The following is a 24,773-nucleotide window of genomic DNA, read 5'->3' as shown; positions in this document are numbered from 1 at the left end:
AGTACTTGGAGATATGATGTGGTGGCCATTACAGAGACTTGGATGGTTCAGGGACAGGAATGGTTACTTCAAGTGCCTGGTTTTAGATGTTTCCAAAAGCACAGAGAGGGAGGCAAAAGAGGTGGGGAGTGGCACTGTTGATCAGAGATAGTGTCACAGCTGCAGAAAAGGTGGACGCCATGGAGGGATTGTCTACGGAGTCTCTGTGGGTGGAGGTTAGGAACAAGAAGGGGTCAATAACTTTACTGGGTGTTTTTTATAGGCCGCCTAATAGTGACAGGGATATTGAGGAGCAGATAGGGAAACAGATCCTGGAGAGGTGTAACAATAACAGAGTTGTCGTGATAGGAGATTTTAATTTTCCAAATATCGATTGGCATCTCTTTAGAGTAAAGGGTTTAGATGCGGTGGAGTTTGTTAGGTGTGTTCAGTAAGGTTTCTTGACACAGTATGTAGATAAGACTAAAAGAGGAGAGGCTGTACTTGATTTTGTATTGGGAAATGAACCTGGTCAAGTGTCAGATCTCTCAGTGGGAGAGCATTTTAGAGATAGTGATCATAATTCTATCTCCTTTACAATGGCATTGGAGAGATAAGAACAGACAAGTTAGGAAAGTGTTTAATTGGAGTAAGCGGAATTATGAGGCTATCAGGCAGGAAAATGGAGGCTTAAATTAGAAACAGATGATGTCAGGGAAAAGTACAGAAGAAATGTGGCAAATATTCAGGGGCCATTTGTGTAGAGCTCTGTATAGGTACATTCCAATGAGATAGGGAAGTTATGGTAGGGTACAGGAACCGTGGTGTACAAAGGCTGTAATAAATCTAGTCAAGAAGAAAAGAAAAGCTTACAAAAGGTTCAGAGAGCTACGTAATGTTAGAGATCTAGAAGATTATAAAGCTACTAGGAAGGAGATTAAGAAGGAAATTAGGAGAGCCAGAAGGGGCCATGAGAAGGCCTTGGTAGGCAGAATTAAGAAAAACCCCAAGGCATTCTATAAATATGTGAAGAGAAAGAGGATAAGATGTGAAAGAATAGGACCTATCAAGTGTGACAGTGGGAAAGTGTGTATGGAACCGGAGGAACCAGCAGAAGCACTTAATGAATACTTTACTTCAGTATTCACTATGGAAAAGGATCTTGGTGATGGTAGTGATGAACTGCAGCAGACTGAAAAGCTTGAGCATGTAGATATTAAGAAAGAGGATGTGCTGGAGCTTTTGGAAAGCATCAAGTTGGATAAGTCACCGGTACCAGACAAAGTGTACCCCAGGCTACTGTGGGAGGTGAGGAAGGAGATTGCTGAGCCTCTGGCGATGATCTTTGCATCATCAATGGGGACAGGAGAGGTTCCCGAGGATTGGAGGGTTGCGGATGTTGTTCCTTTATTCAAGAAAGGGAGTAAGAGATAGCCTAGGAAATTATAGACCAGTGAGTCTTACCTCAGTGGTTGGTAAGTTGATGGAGAAGATCCTGAGAGGCACGATTTATGAATATTTGGAGAGGTATAATATGATTAGGAATAGTCAGCATGGCTTTGTAAAGGGCAGGTCATGCCTTACGAGCCTGACTGAATTTTTTGAGGATGTGACTAAACACATTAATGAAGGAAGAGCAATAGATGTAGTGTATATGGATTTCAGCAAGGCATTTGATAAGGTACCCCATGCAAGGCTTATTGAGAAAGTAAGGAGGCATGGGATCCAATGGGACATTGCTTTGTAGATCCAGAACTAGCTAGCCCACAGAAGGCAAAGAGTGGTTGTAGACGGGTCATATTCTGCATGGAAGTCGGTCACCAGTGGAGTGCCTCAGGGATCTGTTCTGGGACCCCTACTCTTCGTGATCTTTATAAATTACCTGGATGAGGAAGTGGAGGGATGGGTTAGTAAGTTTGCAAATGACACAAAGGTTGGAGGTGTTGTGGATAGTGTGGAGGGCTAACGGAGTTTACTGCGGGACATTGATAGAATGCAAAACTGAGCTGAGAAGTGGCAGATGGAGTTCAACCCAGATAAGTGTGAAGTGGTTCATTTTGGTAGGTCAAATATGATGGCAGAATATAGTATTAATGGTAAGACTCTTGGCAGTGTGGAGGATCAGAGGGATCTTGGGGTCTGAGTCCATAGGATGCTCAAAGCAGCTGCGCAGGTTGACTCTGTGGTTAAGAAGGAAAATGGAGTATTGGCCTTCATCAGGAACCGAGAGGTAATGTTGCAGCTATATAGGACACTGGTCAGACCCCACTTGGAGTACTGTGCTCAGTTCTGGTCGCCACACTACAGGAAGAATGTGGAAGCCATAGGAATGGTGAACTATCTATCGACAAGGATGTTGCCTGGATTGGGGAGCATTCCTTATGAGAATAGGTTGAGTGAACTCGGCCTTTTCTCCTTGGAGCGAAGGAGGATGAGTGGTGACTGGATAGAGGTGTACAAGATGATGAGAGGCATTAATCGTGTGGATTGTCAGAGGACTTTTCTCAGGGCTCGAATGGTTGCCACAAGAGGAAACAGGTCTAAGGTGCTGGGGAGTAGTTACAGAGGAGATGACAGGGGTAAGTTTTTTACTCAGCGTGGTGAGTGTGTGGAATGGGCTGCTGGCAACGATGGTGGAGGTGGATATGATAGGGTCTTTTAAGAGACTTTTAGATAGGTACATGGAGCTTAGTACAATAGAGGACTATAGGTAACCCTAGTAATTCCTAAGTTAGGGATGTGTTCAGCACAACTTTGTGGGCCGAAGGGCCTATATTGTGCTATAGGTTTTCTATGTTTCTGTGTTAAGAGTAGGAAAAAATAGCAGTGTGCAGATGTTGAAAGCTGAAAGAGACCTAACCACACAGGCTCAAGGCTGTAATTGCTGCCAAAGGTGCATCTACTAAATACTAATGAGAAGGAGGTAAATACTTATGCAATCAATTATTTTGTGTTTAATATTTGTAATTAATTTAGATGACTTTGTAGAGATCCATTTTCACTTTGACATAAAAGTCCTTTTCTGTTGATCAGTTTCAAAAAAAACCCGAAATTAAATCTACTGTGATTCAATGTTGTAAAACAATAAAACATGAAAACTTCCAAGGTGGGGTGAATACTTTTTATAGGCACTGTATAATATTTCTTATTGTAATTTATCGATATTGTATTGTATATTGCCATGTAGTCCTGCCACAAAACAACACATTTCACGGCAGGAACTGAAGATACTGGACCTGATTCTGATTCTAATGTAATATCCTGGACATTCGGCTTTCCATCGCCGGCATTTTGCGGGAGAGAGAGATCCATGTGTTCCTTCCCAATTTTACTTGGGCTTTGTCCTCAGCACATTGAGGGAAATGGCTAAATCTTTGGATTAAGGCAGTGGGGGCTTAAGGAGAGTGGAGAGTGCAATTTCCATTTCACCGGCACAGTTCACCAGCTCAATGTGTTCCTCAGCTTGTGATGATGGTTGTCATCTGGTCCCAAGGGAAGCAGGGCAGCCACTCTGTACACAGCAAGATCCCACAACCAGCATGTGATGGTGGCCATTATTGGCACCAGGATGCTGGAACGAACTCCCCTCTGGCCATGCAATTCTCCCCATCAGCAGGGAGGGAAGGCAGAATTTGCTCAGATAGACCTCGAGTGGAGGTTGGAGTGAATTGCTGAGGTTTAGGGCTGCACTCCGCTGAATGGAGAATATTTCTCAGAGATATCCTCACCTTTCATCCACAGGGAAACTGCGAACATGACCTCTCCATGCTGGTTTCGGACAGTACAGAAGGCGGTCACATCCTCCTCTCCCTCGCCCACACCCAAGGTCAACAAGCCAGTCACCAGTTGCCCGTCTGCCACCTGCCACATCTGGAAACGACCATGCGTCTGGTTCCCGCTGAGGTTGGCGAGGGGGAGGTGCCAGGTGAGCTCTCCGGGTGGGTTTGATCTGGCCGCACACACACATGTGATGACCTCGGGAGTCCGAGTGCATCCTGAGTCCCGAGAAATCTCAGGCTTATCTGGGAAGAAACAGGCAGGAGATGTTGGTAGCACTGATATATTGTAATGGTCCAGTGTTATTCTGAAGCATCAGCTGTCCTCTGTTAGACACCCTTTTCCATTCTCTGTAAACTGAGTCTGTCTCCATTTTGATACGTTGGATCCCCCTCCTCCACATTCAGAGATGCTCTTCTGCATATCACTGCTGTAACGTGTGATTGTTTGAGTTACTGTCACCCTCCTGTCAGATTGAACCAGTCTGGCTTTTCTCCTCTGACCTTTCCCATTAACAAAGTGCTTTTGCCCACAGAACTGCCACTCAATTATATTATTTTTCTGTTTGCTTTTCTCAACATTCTCCATAAACACGAAAGACTATTGTATGTGAAAACTCCACGAGATCAGCAATTTCTGAAATCATCAGGCTCTTAAACAAAAGGGGATAGCTACCCTTATTTAAGGATTCTGTATACTGTTATTTCATGCTCGTTATTTATTAAGATATATTTATATCTGCATTTGTACAGATGGTTTTCAGTTAAACAGATCCTGATGTTTCCAGTTACTGTTCTACAGATTTCCTAAGTCTGCTTGCAGAGAAAGAATCTCAGGGTTGTATGTGGTGACGTGTATGTACTCTGATAATAAATCTTACTTTGAACTTTGTACTCAAACCACCCTGTCTGACACCAGCAATAATTCCATGGTTAAAGTCAGGTAAATCATATTTCTTCTCCATTCCAATAGTTGCTCTGAATAACAACAGAATCTCTTAACCATGTCTGTATGCTTTTATGCATTGAGTTGCCGACTCATGATTCGCTGATTCATTGTTGAGCAGGTGTACAGGTACTTAATAAAGTGGCCACTGAGTGTGTATTGTGTATCGAAGGTTAAATAGTCCACTGACTTTGCATTTGTACTTTGAGATGTAGCAATGCATCCACTTACACTCTACACTGAGGGTGATGGCCCTCTCTGCCATCCCGTGTTCATTCTCCGCCACACACTGATAGACTCCGGCCTGCTGGGGTGTCACCTGAGGAAACTCCAGCCACAGTTCATTGCTGGAACTTGTTGTGTTCAGTGTGATACTGAGATGTCTCCACGTTAGATTAGACACTGGGAAACTCTGGACAGAGCAGAGGATCGATGTAGGAATCCCTTCCTTTATATTCACCCAGGAATTGTTCACGCTGTTGGTAGAAGTGATTGAGAGATTCTGTGGGGCATCTAATAAAGACAGGTAAAGAGTTATGTATGAGAACACATGGGGTAGAGCAAGATTCCTGAATGATTTCTACAATCAATTCCATTCCACCTTTGCAATGTGTTCCAATGTACATAGAATGTGGGAAAGTACAGCTCAGGAACAGCCCCTGCAGCTCATGATGTTATGGTGAGAGAATTATTGTAGAAACCAAATCCCTAACTGAGCTAACCTATTCTGCCTACAAAATGTCCATATCTCTCCACTTTCTGCACATTCATATGCTAGCTCGACGCTCAAACCAACATGGACGGATGGAAAGTGTGCAAGGAGCTGGCCGGATTCACACTCGGGACTAGTTGCTGATGACACTACTGCGACAACCTGCTCAGTAGATTAATTGGTCATTGTAAATGGCCCCATGATTAGGCTAGGATTAAACTAGGGGATTGTGGGGTGGAGTGGCTCAAAGACCTGGAAGTGTGTATCTCAATAAATAGATAAATAGATTTAGAGAGAACGGTTGGGCGATGTCCACACACTCACATTCCACAGTGAGGGTCACTGCCCTCTCCGCTGTCCCGTGTTTATTCTCTGCCACACACTGATAGTCTCCGGCCTGCTGGGGTGTCACTTGAGGAAAGACCAGCCACAGCTTGTTGCTGGAACTTGTTGTGTTCAGTGTCACCCCGAGATGTCTCCACCTCAGGTTCGATGCTGGGAAACTCTGGACGGAGCAGAGGATCGATGTAGGAATCCCTTCCTTCATATTCACCCAGGAATTGTTCACGCTGTTGGTAGAAGTGATTGAGAAATTCTGTGGGGCGTCTAATAAAGACAGATAAAGAGTTATGTATGAGAACACATGGGGTAGAGCAAGATTCCACGTGTCAAACACCTGAATGATTTCTACAATCAATTCCATTCCACCTTTGCAATGTGTTCCAATGTACGTAGAATGTGGAAAAGTACAGCTCAGGAACAGCCCCTGTGACTCATGATGTTATGGTGAGAGAATTATTGTAGAAACCAAATCCCTAACTGAGCTAACCTATTCTGCCTACAAAATGTCCATATCTCTCCACTTTCTGCACATTCATATGCTAGCTCGACGCTCAAACCAACATGGACGGATGGAAAGTGTGCAAGGAGCTGGCCGGATTCACACTCGGGACTAGTTGCTGATGACACTACTGTGACAACCTGCTCAGTAGATTAATTGGTCATTGTAAATGGCCCCATGATTAGGCTAGGATTAAACTAGGGGATTGTGGGGTGGAGTGGCTCAAAGACCTGGAAGTGTGTATCTCAATAAATAGATAAATAGATTTAGAGAGAACGGTTGGGCGATGTCCACACACTCACATTCCACAGTGAGGGTCACTGCCCTCTCCGCTGTCCCGTGTTTATTCTCTGCCACACACTGATAGTCTCCGGCCTGCTGGGGTGTCACTTGAGGAAACACCAGCCACAGCTTGTTGCTGGAACTTGTTGTGTTCAGTGTGACCCCGAGATGTCTCCACCTCAGGTTCGATGCTGGGAAACTCTGGACGGAGCAGAGGATCGATGTAGGAATCCCTTCCTTTATATTCACCCAGGAATTGTTCACGCTGTTGGTAGAAGTGATTGAGAAATTCTGTGGGGCGTCTAAAGACAAACAGATGGTTAACAGTGCAACAGTTGCGAGACAATAAAAGATCATAAATCAATTTTAAAAGTGAGCTGGGCCTGTCGGGAGGTCTGCGGAGCAAGAGATCACGGAGTGAGTGGAGGCAGGTCTCTGTGGGCTTGCGCGTATGAGGAGTGTTTGATGGCTCTGGGCCGATACTCACTGGAGTTTACAAGAATGAGGGGGAATCTCATTGGAACTTAGTGAAAATTGAAAGCCTATACTGGGAGGACATGGAGATAATGTTTCCTGTAGTGTGCAGGTTGAGGATCAGAGGGAGCAACTTCAGAATAGAGGAGTTTGAGGAGTGTTTGATGGCCCTGGGCCGATACTCACTGGAGTTTACAAGAATGAGGGGGAATCTCATTGGAACTTAGTGAAAATTGAAAGCCTATACCGGGAGGATGTGGAGATAATGTTTCCTGTAGTGTGCAGGTTGAGGATCAGAGGGAGCAACTTCAGAATAGAGGAGTTTGAGGAGTGTTTGATGGCTCTGGGCCGATACTCACTGGAGTTTACAAGAATGAGGGGAATCTCACTGAAACTTACCAAACATCAGAAGCCCATTCTGGGAGGATGTGGAGATAATGTTTACTCTAGCGTTGTAGGTCGAGGACCAGAGGGAACAGCCTCTGATTAGAGGGATGTCCATGTAGAATGCAAATGAGGAGGCATTTCTTTAGCCAGAGGGTGGTGAATCTGTGGAATTCATTGCCACAGATGGCTGTGGAGGCCAAGTCATTGGGTATATTTAAAATGGAGGTTGATAGGTTCTTGCTTAGGGTGTCAAATATTACAGGGGTGAACAGAAACTGGGTTGGGGGGGAGCGTAACAAGTCAGCCATGATGGAATTTGCATAGCAGAGTCGATGGGCCGAGTGGCCTAATTCTGCTCCTATGTCATATGGTCCATGGTCCAAATTCCTCGTCACAAGCTCACGGCCAAGGACAGCCCTGCACGGTTTATGGAGGAAATGTTGTCTAGTTTGAAGGGTAGTGAAGGACAGTGTGGAATCAGAGAGACAATACCGAGGGAGCGATGTGGGCAAAGACACAATGGTGAACATCATCAGTGGATTGTTCACACTGAGGGGGCGCCGCACTGTCGGAGGGGCGATACTGAGGAAGTATCAGACTGTGGGAGGGGCGATACTGAGGAAGTATCAGACTGTGGGAGGGGTAAGACAGAGGAAGTATCAGACTGTGAGAGGGGTGATACTGAGGACGAATCAGCTGTGGCAGTTGTGATACTGAGGGAGGGGCACACTGTGAGCTCTCTCTCCTAAAGTTGAAAACAGTGATAAAATCCTAAAAGAACGGGTTTAGAGACCTCCAGAAGGTGTGGATGCCATATTGATAGTGGACTAGAGCGGTTTCTTTCCTGCAAGGCCCCGGTTTTTGAAGTTTTCGGTCCGTGTTCCTCGAGCGCTGAGCAGTGGCTGCAGCTGACGGATTGCCAAAGTTCGAGTTTTTAACTTTGTCCGGAGCGGGAATGGGTTAATTCTGTTTTGAAACAGCAGAAACCCCTCCCGTACAGAGAAAGTGCAGTGCAGCTGTTTGATGGGGCATCCGGAAGTGGGGATCGGGGTCCTTGCATGGGGTGCTTAAGACCGCTGCTCCCCTCTTTCTGTTCCTCCTGTCGCCCCTCCCCTTCTCCCCTTGCCCTGGCGATGGAGGTCGGTGATGGGCGTGGCACGGGTGAAAATGAGGTAGGAAGGCAAGGAAAAACAAGAAACATCCCGAGGCTTCTAACCCTGCGAAGGGGCGGACGGTTCCTGTTAAACCCGACCTGGAGGGGCCCAAGGCCTCTGAGTTCCAGTAAAGGCCGGGAAAGGGGAGGTGGTGCCGGAGGCTGCGGACATTTCCGAAATGGAGGTCAGCGTACCTCTGCACATTTGTGGTCTGAAGTAGACCAGTGGTCACACGAAGGGCTGGATTTACCCTCCGGTTAAGGCCGGATGCTCAGAGTATGTCTCCCCGGAGCTGGAGGATAGTCCGACCATCCAGGAGCCCGCAGCCGCGGCGGCATCTGCTGAGCGTGCGTCCTCCGGGCTGGTAAGTGGCGCCATAGCACTGGGTGCTGGCGGGGAACAAACTCTGCCCCAAGGTCGGGAGGTGGAGGGTGATGCTTTGGTAAAGCTGCAGTATCTGGAGGACGATGCGGACGGCCGCTACTGAGATTATTTCAGATGGCCCGGTAGGTTTAGAGCCCAGCGGCCCTCAGCATCGGTCATGCCGGCGGCGCAGTCCGCACAGCGAGGAGGTTTATGGCAGGTCAGAGATGATCGTTTAAAAGGAGAGTTAGCGGGAATTCTGTGTCATTCCGGCGTCCCAATCAGCGGCAGGAGCAGCGCAGAGAGGTGTAAATAAAAGTAGTGAAGGGACAAGCAGAGCGGCCATTGTTGAGAGTGGGCCAGTGGTGAGAGTGCGAGTGACAGGCTTTGGCTCAAAGGAGGCTTCAGCTCGGAAGAGGCTTTGGCTCTGGGTCAGTTTCTGTAAAGTTTCCCTTTGTTTCTTGCTGTGTCGGGGGTATTAATGTAGATTAACTGGCCGTTGTGTATTCTTTGTGCTGGATGTTGAAGTCAGAGTTTCCCAGGGAACTACATCTGCATGAAGTCCATCCAGCTGCAGTTCCATGAAGAACATGTCAGGGATCTGGAGGAGCAGCTGGGGATGACCTTTGGGAAAGTGGAAGAGTGAGGAGATCATCAATTAGAGTTACAGGGAGCGGGTCACCCCGATATCGCAGGAGGACGGGGTAGTTGGGTGACTGTCAGGAGACATGGACATGTGAAAAGTCAGTTCATGCAGAGCATCCCTGTGGCCATTCCTCTCAATAATAAGTATACTGTTTTGGATACTGTTGTGGGGGATGACCTTCCACAGGAATGACATGGAGACCAGGTTCACTGGCACTGAGCATGGGTCCATGGTGCAGAAGGGAAAGAGGGAGTAGAGGGGAGCGGTAGTGATTGGGGAATTAATAGTCAGGGGAACAGACAGGAGATTCTGTGGATGTGAACAGGACACCTGGATGGTTTGTTGCCTCCCAGGTGCCAGGGTCAGAGACATCTCGGTTCACATCCACAGCATTTTGGAGGAGGGAGAGCAGCCAGATATCTTGGTACATATTGGTACCAATGACATAGGAAGGAAAAGCAAAGAGGTCCTGAAGAAAGGATTTAGAGAGTAAGGCAAAAAGCTGAGAAGCTGGACATCCAGGGTATTAATTTCCAGATTGGACCTGTGCCACCTGCCGGTGAGGGTAAAAACAGGATGATTTGGCAGATAGATGCATGGTTGAGAAGTTGATGCAGGGGGCAGGGCTTCAGGTTCTTGGATCATTGGTCTGGGGGAGATACGACCTGTGGAAAAGGAACCCGATGGGGACTAATATTCTTGCCGGCAGGTTTGTTATAAGTGTTGGGCAGGGTTTAAACTAATTTGGCAGGGGGATGGGAACCAGAGTGAGGGGAGTCAGGATAGGACGGATGGCAAAAACACAAAGATATCATGCAGTCAGACCGCCAAGAAGGACAGGCAGATGAGAGGACAAAACTGCAGCCAGCAGAATGAGCGTCAGTGAATTAGGGATGCAGGGTCAAAAACAAGTAACAAATACAGTACTCAATGTGTGATATCTCAATGGATGGAGTATAAACAATAAGTTGGATGATCTTTTTGCACTTTTATAGATTGTCAGATATGATGTTGTGGCCATCAGTGAATCATGGCTGAAGGATGGTTGCAGTTGAAAGCTGAATGTCCAAGGTTACATATTGTATTGGTGGGATAGGAAGGTAGGCGAAGGGGATGGTGTGACTCTTCTGGTAAAGTATGGCATCAAATCATTAGAAAGATGTGACATTGGATCAGAAGATGGAGAATCCTTGTGGGTTGAGTAGAGAAACTGCAAGGGTAAAAGGACCCTGATGACAGTTGCATTCAGGGCTCCAAACAGTAGCTGGGATGTGAACTACAGATTACAATGGGAAATAGAAACGGTGTGTCAAAAGAGAAATGTTATGATAGACATGGGAGATTTTACAAGCAGGTACATTGGGAAAATGAAGTTCATAATAGATTCCAAGATAGTGAATGTGAATGCTTACAAGATGGCTTTTTAAAGCAGTTTGTCATTGAGCCTACAAGGAGAATAGCTATACTAGATTGGGTGTAATGTAAATTAGGTGATTTGGAAGCTGAAGTTAATGGAACCCTTAGGATGGAATGATGGAATGATCCTAATTTGATTGAGCTCAAATTGCAATTTGATAGGAAGAAAGTAAAGTCTGACAGAGCAGTATTTTGGTGGAATAAAGGAAATTACAGTGGTGTGAGAGAGGAGTTGGCCAAAGTAAATTGGAAGGAGATGCTGGCACACATGACAGCAGAGCAGCAATGGCTTGAGTTTCTGGGAAAATGAGGAAGGTGCAGGATCGGTGTGTTCCAAAAACAAAGAAATACTCAAATGGCAAAATGGTACAATCATGGCTGAGAAGGGAAGTCAGAGCTAATTTAAAAGCTAAAGAGAGGGCGTGTAACAAAGCAAAAATTAGCAGGAAGATATAAGTTTGTGAAGCTTGTAAAAAAAGTTACAGAAAGCAACTAGAATCATTATGAGGGAAAATATGAAATATGAGAGCAAGCTAGCAGACAATATCAAGGGGATAGAAAAAGCATTTTCAATATATAAAAAGAAAAATGGAGATGAGAATCGATATAAGGCCATTAGTAAATGAGGCTGGAAAAATAATAACAGGAGACAAGGAGATAGCAGATGAACTAAATGAGTATTTTGCATCAGTTTTCACTGTGGAAGACACAAGCAGTGTGGCAGGTGTTGACGGATGTGAGGGAAGGGAAGTGAATGCAGTTACTATTACAAGGGAGAAGGTGCTCAAAAAGCTGAAGTTACACAATTCACCCGGACCGGATGATCTACACCCTAGGGTTCTGAAAGAGGTAGCAGTAGAGATTGTGGAGGCACATTAGTTATGAACTTTCAGGAATCATTGGACTTTGGCATAAGACCATAAGACGAAGGAGGAGAATTAAGCCATTCAGCCCATGGAGTCTGTTCCACCATTCCATCATGGCTGATCCCAGGTCCCACTCACCCCCATACACCTGCCTTCTCACGATATCCTTTGATGCCTGCTCGATCAGGAAATGATCAACTTCCACCTTAGATATATGCACAGACCTAGGCTCCACCACAGCCTGTGGGAGACCATTCCCAGATTTACTACTCTGGCTGAAAAACATTCCTGCTACCTCTCTTCTAAAGGGGCTTCTCTCAATTTTGATGCTCTGTTCTCTAGTTCTGGATGCCCCAACCATAGGAATCATCCTCTCCTATGATCATCCACCCTATCTGGTCATTTCAACATTTGGCCTAACTAGTGTCTTATAACGGCTCAGCATTATCTCCTTGCTTTTATATTTTATTCCCCTAGAAATAAATGCCAACATTGCATTTGACTTCTTTACCACAGACTCAGCCTGTAAATTCACCTTCTTGGAGTCTTGCACGAGGAGGGCTAAGTCCTTCCACACCTCTGATGTTTGAACCTCTCCATTTAGATGATAGTCCACACTGTTGTACCTTTTACCAAAATGCATTATCATACATTTCCCATCACTGTATTCAATCTGCCACATTTTTGCCCATTCTTCCAAAAGTCCTGCTGCAATCTCATTGCTTCCTCAGCACTACCTATCTCCAACTATCTTTGTATCATCCACAAATCCATCAATTCCATGATCTGAATCATGGACGAACAACATGCAAAGCAGCGGTCACAATACTGACCCTGGAACACCACTAGTCACCGGCAGCCAAGCAGAAAAGGCCCCTTTTATTCCCTCTCACTGCCCCCTGCCTGACAACCATTCTGTTCTTTGTGCCAGTATCTTTCCTGTAATGCCATTTATCTTGTTAAGCAGCCTCATGTGTGGCACCTTATCAAATATCTCCTGAAAATCCAAGTAAATTCATTGCCTCTCCTTTGACTACTCTGTCTCTTCCTCGAAGAGCGCTAACAGATTTATCAGGTGAAATTTCCCTTAACAGGAACCATGCTGACCTTGACTTATTTTATCGTTAGGCTTCAAGTACCTCGACACCTCATTCCTAATAATAGACTCCAACACTTTCCCGACCACTGAGGTTAGGCTAACTGGCTTATAATTTCCTTCCTTTTACCTTCCTCCTTTAAAGATTGGAGTGACATTTGCAATCTTCCAGTCCTCCGGGACCACACCAGAATCAAGGGATGGTTCCAGAGGACTGGAAAATTTAAGACGAGGGAGGCAGCAGAAAGAAAATTATAGAGCAGTTAGCCTGAACTCAGTGGTTGGGAAGATGTTGGAGTCAATTGTTAAAGGACGAGGTTATGGAGTACTTGGGGACACAGGACCAGATAGGATAAAGTCAGCATGGTTTCTTTAAGGGAAATCCTTGCCTGGCAAACCTGTTGGAATTCTTTGAGGAGATGACAAGTCGGATAGATAGAGGGGAAGCAGTGGATGTTGTACATTTGGATTTTCAGAAGGAATTTGACAAGGTGCCACACATGAGGCTGCTTAATAAGTTCAGAGCCCACGGTTAGAGCATTGGCTGATTAGTAGGAGGCAGCGAGTGGGAATAAAGGATCTGGTTGACTGGCAGTGACTCGTGGTGTTCCGCAGGGGTCAGTGTTGGGACCAGTTATCTTTATGCTGTATAGGTGATTTAGATGATGTCTTTATTGCCAAGTTTCCAGGGGATATGAATATTGTTGGAGGGGCAGGTAGTGTTGAGGAAACAGGGAGGCTACAGAAGGATTGCAGATCAGGAGGATGGGCAAGAAAGTGGAACATGAAATACAATGTTGCAAAGTGCATGGACATACACTTTGGTAGAAAAAATAAACCTGCAGACTATTTTCTGAACGGGGAGAAATTCAAAATATCTGAGATGTCCTTGTGCAGAACACCCTAAAGGTTAACTTGCAGGTTGAGTCAGTGGTGAGGAAGGCAAATGCATTGTTAGCATTCATTTCAAGGGGTCTAGAATATAAGAGCAGGGTTGTGATGCTGAGGCTTTAAAAGGCACTAGTGAGGCTTCACCTTGAGCATTGTAAACAGTTTTGGGCTCCTTATCTAAGAAAAGATGTGCTGGCATTGGAGAGGGTTCAGATGAGGTTCAGATGGATGATTCTGGGAATGAAAGGGTAATCATATGGGGAATGTTTGATGGCTCTGGACCTGTGCTTGCTGGAATTTAGAAGAATGAGGGGGGATCTCATTGAAATCTTTTGAATGTTGAAAGCCCTAGACAGCGTAGATGTAGAAAGGATGTTTCCCATGGTGGGGGACTCTAGGGCAAGAGGACACAGCCTCAGGATAGAGGGGTGTCCATTTAAAACAAAGAGGCAAAGACATTTCTTTAGCCAGAGGTTGGTGAGTTTCAGGAATTTGTTACCAAGGCCACTGTGGAAGCCAGGTCATTGGGTTTATTTAAGGCAGAGATTGATAGGTTCTTGATTGGCCATGGCATCAAAGGTTATGGGGAAGAGACCGAGGAGTGGGGCTGAAGAGGGGAAAAATGGATCAGCCATGACTGAATAGTGGAGCAGATTAGATGGACCAAATGGCCTAATTCTGCTCCTATGTCTTATGGTCTTTTTATGGATATTCAGGGCAACATTTGTCAATAAATATATAATTTAATTATCCTCATACTGAAATTTGCAGAATATTTCTGTGTACTCTGCAGAGTATTGCTGTACCTGTATGATAACTGATCCCCATACTTACACTGCACAGTTAGTGTGAGGGTCTGCTCCGATGAAACAGATGGGTATCTGACATTGCAGGTGAGATTTTGCCCGTGGTGTTTGAGCGCTGGGGTCATGGTCAGGACAGAAGTATATGTCAGATTGTTGTGCCACCAAATTACACTGCTTGAGACTGATGGTGGTACATCCGTGGGGGTGACCCAGGTTAAGTTGGGTGAAGTTCCATCACACGTGGTGTTGAAGATGCATGTTATGTTCACAGACTTTCCTTCAACAAACTCACCAGCGAATATCGTGGGTTTATCTGTGAAATCTAACACAGAGAAATGGATCCTTTTAGTTCAGTATCACCAGATGCATCAGTTCAGATAGAAATCCCAGTCCCACAACAGGAAAGGTGTTTACAGGATGATCCCTGAACAATGAGGGTAGAGTGTGAGGAAAAGTTGAACAGTGTGGGGTTCATTACTGTTCTGAAAGCTGTTGAGAGGGGAAATGGGAAACAGAGCCCTCCACTGAGAGCCACAATATCACACAGTCACTGATACATCCAGTGGGGTACGTCCTTCCCCAAACAGTGAGACATGGGCCAAGTGGACTTGGTCATGGGGGAGATGAGTTCAAAAAGTTCAAATTAAATTTATTAGCAAAGTACATATACAAATTGTTACCATATACTGTACTACCTTGAGATTCATTCTCTTGCAGGCATTTACAGGAAAAAAGAAATCAAATAGAATTTATCAATATCTACACATGAGCAGACAAAGACTGACAACAAAAAGTCAAATTGCAAATTCAAAAATAACAGTGCTGTCAATGTGAGTTGTGAAGAGTCCATGAAAGTGAGCTTGTAGGGCACAGAATCAGTTCAGAGTAGGGGTGTTTGAGGTTATCCACACCATTCCAGGAGACTGGTGTTTGAAGGGGAATAAGTGTTCCTGAACTGGGTGGTGTGGGACGCAATGCTTCTGCACCTCCTGCCCGATGTTAGTAGTGAGATCAGGGCATGGCCTGGATGGTGGATAAAAACACAAAGGACGATGGAAAGGAAGGATGTGCAGATGGTTGGGATGAAGATGGAGAAGGAGTGGAGGGTCAGTGGAAAGCCGAACACTGCCACATGCAGAGAGACCTAATTCGGCAAGATCCTGCACATAACATTTCCACGGGAATGGTACCGGAAAACTGGAGGGAGGCGAATGTTGTCCCCTTGTTGTAGGGATAGTCCAGCTAATTACAGACCAGTGAGCCTTACGTCTGTGTTGGGAAAGCTGTTGGAAAAGATTCTTAGATATAGGATCTATGGGCATTTAGAGAATCATGGTCTGATCAGAGACAGTCAGCATAGCTTTGTGAAGGGCAGATCGTGCCTAATAAGATTGATAGAGTTCTTTGAGGAGGTGACCAGGCATATAGATGAGGGTAGTGCAGTGGATGTGATCTACATGGATTTTAGTAAGGCATTTGACAAGGTTCCACATGGTAGGCTTACTCAGAAGGTCAGAAGGCATGGGATCCAGGGAAGTTTGGCCAGGTGGATTCAGAATTGGCTTGCCTGCAGAAGGCAGAGGGTCGTGGTGGAGGGAGTACATTCAGATTGGAGGGCTGTGACTAGTGGTGTCCCACAAGGATCTGTTCTGGGACCTCTACTTTTTGTGATTTTTATTAATGACCTGGATGTGGGGGTAGAAGGGTGGATTGGCAAGTTTGCAGACAACACAAAGGTTGGTGGTGTTGTGGATAGAGTTGAGGATTGTCGCAGATTGCAGAGAGACATTGATAGGATGCAGAAGTGGGTTGAGAAGTGTCAGATGGAGTTCAACCCAGAGAAGTGTGAGGTGGTACACTTCGGAAGGACAAACTCCAAGGCAGAGTACAAAGTAAATGGCAGGATACTTGGTAGTATGGAGGAGCAGAGAGATCTGGGGGTACATGTCGACAGATCCCTGAAAGTTGCCTCACAGGTAGATAGGGTAGTTAAGAAAGCTTATGAGGTGTTAGCTTTCATAAATCGAGGGATAGAGTTTGAGAGATGCGATGTAATGATGCAGCTCTTTAGAACTCTAGTTAGGCCACACTTGGAGTACTGTGTCTAGTTCTGGTCGCCTCACTATAGCAAGGATGTGGAAGCATTGGAAAGGGTACAGAGGAGATTTACCAGGATGCTGCCTGGTTTAGAGAGTATAGATTATGATCAGAGATTAAGGGAGCTAGGGCTTTACTCTTTGGAGAGAAGGAGGATGAGAGGAGACATGATAGAGGTGTACAAGATATTAAGAGGAATAGACAGAGTGGACAGCCAGTGCCTCTTCCCCAGGGCACCACTGCTCAGTACAAGAGGACATGGCTTTAAGGTAAGGGGAAGGAAGTTCAAGGGGATATTAGAGGAAGGTTTTTCACTCAGAGAGTGGTTGGTGCGTGGAATGCACTGCCTGAGTCAGTGGTGGAGGCAGATACACTAGTGAAATTTAAGAGACTACTAGACAGGTATATGGAGGAATTTAAGGTGGGGGGTTATATGGGAGGCAGGGTTTGAGGGTCGGCACAACATTGTGGGCCGAAGGGCCTGTAATGTGCTGTACTATTCTATGTTCTATAACTCCGAGAACCTCTCGTGTCCATCAGTGGTACTTCAATATGATTAGCAACATAGATTGGCTTTCATAACATAGTTATGGTTGATAAGCTGAAAGTACAGAGGCTGCTTCAGGAATGAATTGGAAGTTTCCTGAAAATCAGGAGTAGTGACTACGTGAATATGGACCCAGTACAAGTTTATATTATTCCCCACTGACTGCTGAATGTCTGCTGTTGAGTGACCACACAGAACACTTACCAGAAACACGGAGCTGTGTAACAGGGAGATAGTTGTAACAGGCACCTCCGACAAATTCAATCCTAAAGAAGTACGGCCCTTCATCATTCTGACTGACGTTATCGATCACCAGGGAACAGTCATCGTCTTTCAAGTTTCCAGACAGACGTGTCCGAGAATGAAACTTCTGCATCTCCCGACTGTGATCGCTGGAGTGAAACACTATAGGTCCAGATTTCGAATTCTCACTGTTATACCAGATACCAGTCCAGGACGACTTATCAACATTTGATGGATAATGGTAGTGGCATGGAATCCGGGCACACAAGCCTCTCTGTGCTGTCACTTGTGATGGTCTGTCAGCGCTCCACTCATTCGACACTGCGGCTGAGGAGAGAATGAACAATGTTTGAAAATAGATGACTTGTCAAAACACCAGACTTGATATCCACACCCTGTATCACTCCTGCACTGTGGACATAGTGTGTACCGAGTGTGGGAGACATAAAGAAACCCACCAGGTCTCATCACAGATGGAGGGGATGTGGTAGTCATGGTGGGGGGGTGGGGTGGAGCAGGTTCGTTCTCTGTTGTCTCATTGGCCTCAGGACCGATGAAGTTGGTCTAACACTGTCAGGAAGAATCAACGACGGGGTGTCGTCTAACATGCAGGAAGAAATGGAGAGGCCAAAACTGGTTTTCTCTCCTCTACTCAGAATCACTTCCTGTTTGCTCTTCAACGTTTCACTGTCTCTGCTCCTTCCGTCCATCTACTACATTGGATCTATCTGATCTTATGGAACTAGGAATGAATGTGGATCATTATTATCTAAGTGATCCCTGTCGGACCCCCACAGGTACAAGGATGTGACGTGCTTGTGATCGAGTACACAGAAAGACTGGAACAGAGTTCCGTTCTGACAGTTATCAGTGCAGCTTTCTCACAACCTGTCCCATTCAACAATACAGCAATCCCACACACTGTCCTGCTCATACTACAGCCCAGTCAATGTGCATCATCACTGTATATCACACTACGGTGATTTGAATCTTCTGGAACATAAGAAGCTGGACTTAGCACAATACGTCACAGGTACCTCCCTCCCGACCATCGGAAGTCTCCACAACAGGCGCTACCCCAAGAAGGCAATGTCCATCGTCCAACATCCCCACAGTCCACCCCATGCCATGTTCCCACAGCTCCCATCAGACTGGATCAATGACAGAGGAAGGCCCCACCACCCCAGGATCCAGAATCCCTCCCAGAGACAGGTCCTGAGGCGGGACAGGGCAGGTCTCCCACTCACTGCCACCACCCAGTGCCGTATAACCCGATCTCAGAGCAGACACCCCACTGATCCTCCTGGAATTCGATTAGAGGTCACGATCCGTCCGGGACATGTTCACCTCTATACACGTGTCACCCTCCCCAGAAGCAGCATTATCAGAGTCCCCTCCCTCCTCACCTGTTGAGACTCCCTCCTTCTGAATAACTGTGCGGGATGGTGATCCAGGGCTACTCCGGTTCCCCTCATACACCAGGACCGGACCCCCTCAGCAGGGCACGGCCTCGATTGAGGCAACAGTTTGAGAGACTAACCCCACCGGTGACTCTCCACTCACAGACGATCCCTGTTCTCCAGGGCTTTCCTCCTCCCCAGAGGATGGGTGCTCTGGGCACACAGTCTCAACCGAAGGCAATTCTGCCACCTCACACGCCCTCTCTAAAATGGCGCCGCGCACCAGCCTGGACTTTGCATGCTGAAGAGAAGCCACCCAGCCAGAGGCCCTTGTGTGACAGGGCTTTCCTCCAGCTCTGGGGAGACATACTGTGAGCATACGGCCTTAACCGGAGGTAAATCCTTCCCCTGGATTGCAGACTCAGAGACACATCTCTCCGTATCTTCAGACCACAGGGGTGCTGTGGCACGCTGACCTCCATATCGGAGGCTCCCTCAGACTCGGTCACCACTTTCCGTACCTCGGATACGATCACAGTAATCGATAGTCTGTAACTTGATCTTTTGAGCTGCCTGTGCGACCTGTTATTTTTGTGGTGTGAAGTCTGGGAAGTACAGGACAGTTGTGGCGCGGCCTGTAAGGGTTGAATCGAGACATCTGGACCTGGTCCTGAGAGCGGGGAATGAACCAATGTTTGGCCATTGTTGGGGCGAATTTTAGGCAATTGGATGTGGTAGAACAGAGGCGTTGTGACGGAGGGAAGGCAGAGTGGAAATGATGGGACCTGTGCCCGATGGCGCGTCGAAGTTTGGCAATTTCAGTGCCGGGACAGATTGAAAAGGTGATGGTGTCGGGGCGGGGGACGAGGTTCAGCTCGCTGCTCTGTGACATATCTCAAGATTGTATATATTCTACATACTCTGATAATAAATGTACTTTGAACTATGGGAGCTAATTGCTGATGTGTGATATCGAGAACCTAACCAGCCGAGTTCTGAGAACTGCCCAACACCCGTGGTTTCACACATTTCCACCGTCAGCAAGACTGAACCTACACTGTTGAGTTGTCACTGACTATTCTTATCAAGCCAGTGATGTCTCTGTGAAGCTGTTCACCAATCAGCCGGGCTCTCGCCCCACTGCCCCACACGTTCCATCCCCGAATGATCTAATTCCCACCGGTTAATCTTGTTAAAGCTGCTTCCACTACCCTGATGAGAGACTGAGTTACAGAGAGAGGTTGAACTGGTTGGGACATTCTTCATCGGAGTGTATCATACAGGGTGATCATATTGAGGTGTATAAAATCATAACGGACAGAGACAGGGTAAAAGTTCAGTCTTTTTCCCTGAGTTGGGAAATCAAGACCACAGAGGCACAGGTTTAAAGTGATGGGGGAGAGATTTAATGGGGACTCGAGGAGCAATTTCTTCTCCCAGAAAGTGAACAATATAGAAGACCTTAAAACTATAACACACAGAAGTAGAATGTCACCTTTGAGGTCCTTACTAATCAAAAACCTATCAGCCTCTGCTTTAAATACACCTAATGAATTGGCCTCCACAGCTGTCTGTGGCAATTAATTCTACAGATTCAACACACTCCGACTGAGGAAATTCTTCCTCTTCTAAAGGGATGATCCTGTTCGGAGGGAGTGCCCTCCAGTCTGAGATTCTGCCACCTGTAGGAAACGTCCTCTCCACGTTCACTCTATGAGGAACAAGATGCCAGAAGAAGTTATTGAGGCAGGTAGATGAACAACACATGGAGAGATGTGTAGAAGGATATGGGGCAGAGGTGGCCAAATGTCTAGATGAACGGTCTCGGCCCAAAATGTTTATTCCCCTTCAGAGATGCTTGCTGACCTGCTGAGTTCCTTCAGCGTTTTGTGAGTGTTGCTCAAGATTTCCAGCATCTGCAGAATCTCTTGTGTTTCTCAATAATTTAGATGGGAATCTTGGTCAGCAGGTACAATTTGGGCTGAAGGGCCTGTTTATGTGTTGTACGACTCTGGCTCTTTCAGCTAACCAGTCGGACACACGGCCCAGCCCCCTACTCAGCCCTGAGTACCCTGGTTACTGTCACACCAGCTAGACTAGAGGAAAATCAGGGATTTGCTGCCCGAGCTGCTGCTTATTTACCTCGAAGAAGTGGCAGGAGGAAGTACACCTTTCCGATTGTTCTCAGATCCAGCATATTCTGTCAGTTTTCTGCCCTTAGACTGAAAAAGAAAGTAGTTACAATGAATCTCCAGCAAACTGCCATGGTTCCAACATCAGTGTGAGGGACAAGAAGATTCTCAGACTGTGCTATGCTATTCCCATCAGTAATCCTACACACTTCTAATTCATTCCTTTTTAATTTTATACAGAACATCTTGAAGGGAGCTTTGAAAACAAGGACACATGAAAGGGGAACTGGGCCCCAGTGAACCAGAAGGGAACAGGAAACTGACACAAAGTGGTGAAGGAGGTGTTTGGCACATTGGACATATTGTCAAGTCAAGTCACTTTTATTGTCATTTCGACTATAACTGCTGGTACAGAACATTGTAAAAATGAGACAACTTTTTTTTTCAGGACCATGGTGTTCCATGACACAATACAAAAACTAGACTGAACTACGTAAAAAACAAGTCAAAAACTACACTAGACTACAGAGCTACCCAGGACTGCATAAAGTGCACAAAACAGTGCAGGCATTACAATGAATAATAAACAAGACAATAGGGCAGTAAGGTGTCAGTCCAGGCTTTGGGTATTGAGGGGTCTGATAGCTTGGGGGAAGAAACTGTTACATAGTCTGGTTGTCAGAGTCCAAATGCTTCGGTGCCTTTTCCCAGACGGCAGGAGGGAGAAGGGATTGTATGAGGGGTGCATGGGGTCCTTCATAATGCTGTTTCCTTTGCGGATGCAGCGTGTAGTGTAAATGTCCGTAATGGCTGGAAGAGAGACCCCGATGATCTTCTCAGCTGACCTCTCTATCCGCTGCAGGGTTAGGGTTTATTATTTATTAACATCATATATTCACAGGGATCAGACAGGCAATATTTACAAGACAGTAAGTACAGTGTATGCAAATTAAAATATGGTTATTGCAGTCTATAAAACAGGCAATATCCCAGAGGGTGCACTGTTCCTGGAAGTCCCCCATTGTACACATTGCAACCGTGTGCTCCCTCTGCAAGGACAGCCAGGAACGAACGTATCCTCGGAAAAGTGGCATGTGGTCTGACACTCCATCAATACTGTCCATTTTATTCTGAAAGTGTTGCAATCCCTCAATATTATCCCACTGACGGTACGGCACTCCCTCAGCACTCTCCCTCTAACAGTGTGACACTCCCTCAGTACTGTCCCTCTGACAGTGTGACACTCCCTCAGTACTCTCCCTCTGACAGTGTGACACTCCCTGAGTACTGTCCCTCTGACAGTGTGACACTCCCTCAATACTCTCCCTGACAGTGTGACACTCCCTCAGTACTGTCCCTCTGACAGTGTGACATTTCCTCATTTCCATCACTCGAATAATGTTCCCTGTTCCCAGTCAGTGGTCTTTCAAAGTACAAAGGTCATTACATGGAGAGAGTGCAGGGTAGATTTAGGAGGGTGTTGATCAGACTCGGGGGACAGAGATATGCAAGGATGTTGTGTATTTTGGGATTTATTCTTTGGAGCCAAGGAGAATGTGGGGTCTCTTCTAGAGGTACATAAAATCATGAGGGGTGGAGATAGGATGAATAAACCCAGTCTTTTACCAAGTCCACTGAATTAAGAAACAGAAGGCTCATGTTTTCGGTAAGAAGGGAGAGATTATATAGAACCTGAAGAGACAACTTTTTCACTCAGTGGGTGCTCTGTACCTGGAACAGGCTGACAGAGAAAGTTCATGAGGCAGTACAATTACATTTAAAATGCAGTCAGACAGATAAAGTACATTGATCAGAAAGTTTTAAAAGGTTATGGGGAAATGCTAGCAAATGGGATTGGCTTAGTTAGCATGCATTGGATGGGCTGAAGGGCCTGTTCCTGTGCTGTTTGACTCGACCATCGTTCGACAGTGTGACACTCTTTGAGCACTGACTCTGCGGTGGTTTGTCTGATGTGCGACACAGTCCACTGAGGTACGGTGGCATCGTGGTTAGCACAACACTTTACAGTACCAGTGACCAGGGTTCCATTCCCACTGCTCTCTGTAAGAAGTTTGTACATTCTGTGTGGCTTCCTCATACATCCAAAGACACACTGACTGGCAGGTTAATTGGTCATTCTAAACAGAAGAAAGGGAAGGAGGAGGGGCATCGGAGGCAGGTGATGGGCATGAGAAGAGAAGGGGTGAGAGTGGAGCCAGAATAGGGATTGGGTAGAGAGAGAAGGGGTATGGGAGAGAAATTACTGGAAGTTAGAGGCATCGATATTCTTACCATCAGGTGAGAGGTTACCCAGATGGATATGAGGTGTGGCTCTGTCAACCTGAGTTTGGCCTCATTGTGACAGTAGAGGTGGCCATGGACAGACATGTCAGAATGGGAATGGGTATTGAACTGGGTCACCAATGGAGGATCTGCCTTTTGCAGTGGATGGAGCGAATATGTTCAACAGAACAGTCCCTCAATCTGTGTTGGGTGTTACTGATGTAGAGCAGTCCAGACCTGAGAGCATCAAATACAGTTGATGACCCTGACAGAACCTCAGGTGAAGTGATGTGACACATGGAAGGACTGCTTGGGGCCTTGAGTGATTGAGAGGAAGGTTGTCGAGGGGTAGGTGGGAGTAGGGCAGGTGTAGTTTCTGCCCCTCCTTCCTACATCTTATTTTAGCTCCTGCCCCCTTATTTCCCAATCCTGTTGAAGGGTCTCGGCCCAATCACTCTGTTTATTCCTCTCTAGTAGTAACACAGGTGGATGGGATGGTGAAAGAGGCTACAGTATACTTCCCTTCATGGGTCAGTGTGCACAGTATCAGAGTTGGGATGATATGTTGCAATGTTACAAGCCTCCGGTCAGACTGCACTTGGAGAACTGCGTGCAGTTACGGCCATCACACTATACCGAGGAAGTTATTGTGCTGCAGAGAACTCAGTGGAGATTTACCAGAATGTCTCTTGGATTGAGGGACATCCATTTTCTTTTCTCTCTCTTTTTTCCCCTCTCTGTCTCTCCTCCTCCTCTCTCTATCTCCCTCTCTCTTTCTCTCACCCTCTCTCTCTCTGGAGTGAAGGAGGACAAGGGGTGACCTGATAGGAATAGAATGCTAGCAGAGGCACAGAGAGGGTTGATCACTAGAATGTATTTTTGTCATGGTGAGGTGTCAGCAACAAGAGGATGCAGGGCGAAAGTGCCAACAAGGGGTTTCAAAGGGGGTCTGAGAGGAAATTATTTTCTGCCGGTTTAGTTTTGATTGCATTGTCAGAGGTGCCCCAGGCAGATACATTCAGTATGTTTAAGAGGCATTGGAACAGGCACTAGAATGGGCAGGAACAGAAGGATACAGACCTAAAGTGGGCAAAAGGGCAGATGAGACAGCAGGAGTGTGGAGGGCTGGAGAGCCCATTGCTGTCCTGGATAAAGCCGGGAATTGAGAACCACAACCAAGTCCACCAATGATCGGACTCTGTACAGCATCCCACCACCATTAAACAGGACGTAGAACCCCAAAAATTGCATCAATGATCGGACTCTGTACAACGTCTCACATCACCAGTTCTTGCCAGAGTTGGCTACAAGCATGGAATTACATACCCAGGATCAGTCCACTGCTCGTCTCCAGAGTTAATCAGACAGACACTTCAGGGGTCACTGCCCTCTCCTGCAGCAGCTGCACTGTGTGGATAAAATTGTTGAAGAGAACA

At 46.3% G+C, this 24,773-nt stretch overlaps 2 protein-coding genes across 2 annotated transcripts; both read right to left on the bottom strand.

Moving 5' to 3' along the window:
- Window positions 1-3,107: 3,107 nt before the first annotated feature.
- On the bottom strand, window positions 3,108-6,005 carry LOC140736936 (myelin-associated glycoprotein-like). Its single transcript, XM_073063018.1, has 3 exons — window positions 5,738-6,005; window positions 4,933-5,214; window positions 3,108-4,001 (listed from the first exon to the last, which is right to left on the bottom strand). Exons 1-3 carry the CDS (start codon window positions 5,958-5,960, stop codon window positions 3,658-3,660), a joined length of 849 nt encoding a protein of 282 aa, XP_072919119.1. The 5' UTR covers window positions 5,961-6,005; the 3' UTR covers window positions 3,108-3,657.
- A 471-nt stretch (window positions 6,006-6,476) lies between these two features.
- LOC140726295 (sialic acid-binding Ig-like lectin 13) lies at window positions 6,477-24,744 on the bottom strand. Its single transcript, XM_073042522.1, has 5 exons — window positions 24,664-24,744; window positions 21,065-21,144; window positions 17,484-17,849; window positions 14,664-14,957; window positions 6,477-6,838 (listed from the first exon to the last, which is right to left on the bottom strand). The coding sequence occupies exons 2-5, from the start codon at window positions 21,117-21,119 to the stop codon at window positions 6,477-6,479; spliced, it is 1,077 nt and encodes a 358-aa protein (XP_072898623.1). The 5' UTR covers window positions 21,120-21,144; window positions 24,664-24,744.
- Window positions 24,745-24,773: the final 29 nt, after the last annotated feature.

The sequence above is a fragment of the Hemitrygon akajei genome, chromosome 1 (genome assembly GCF_048418815.1).
Source record: "Hemitrygon akajei chromosome 1, sHemAka1.3, whole genome shotgun sequence".
In the NCBI taxonomy this organism is placed as follows: Eukaryota; Metazoa; Chordata; class Chondrichthyes; order Myliobatiformes; family Dasyatidae; genus Hemitrygon; species Hemitrygon akajei.
Note: the sequence above shows the minus strand (reverse complement) of the source record. Positions and strands in the feature narration are given on the sequence as shown.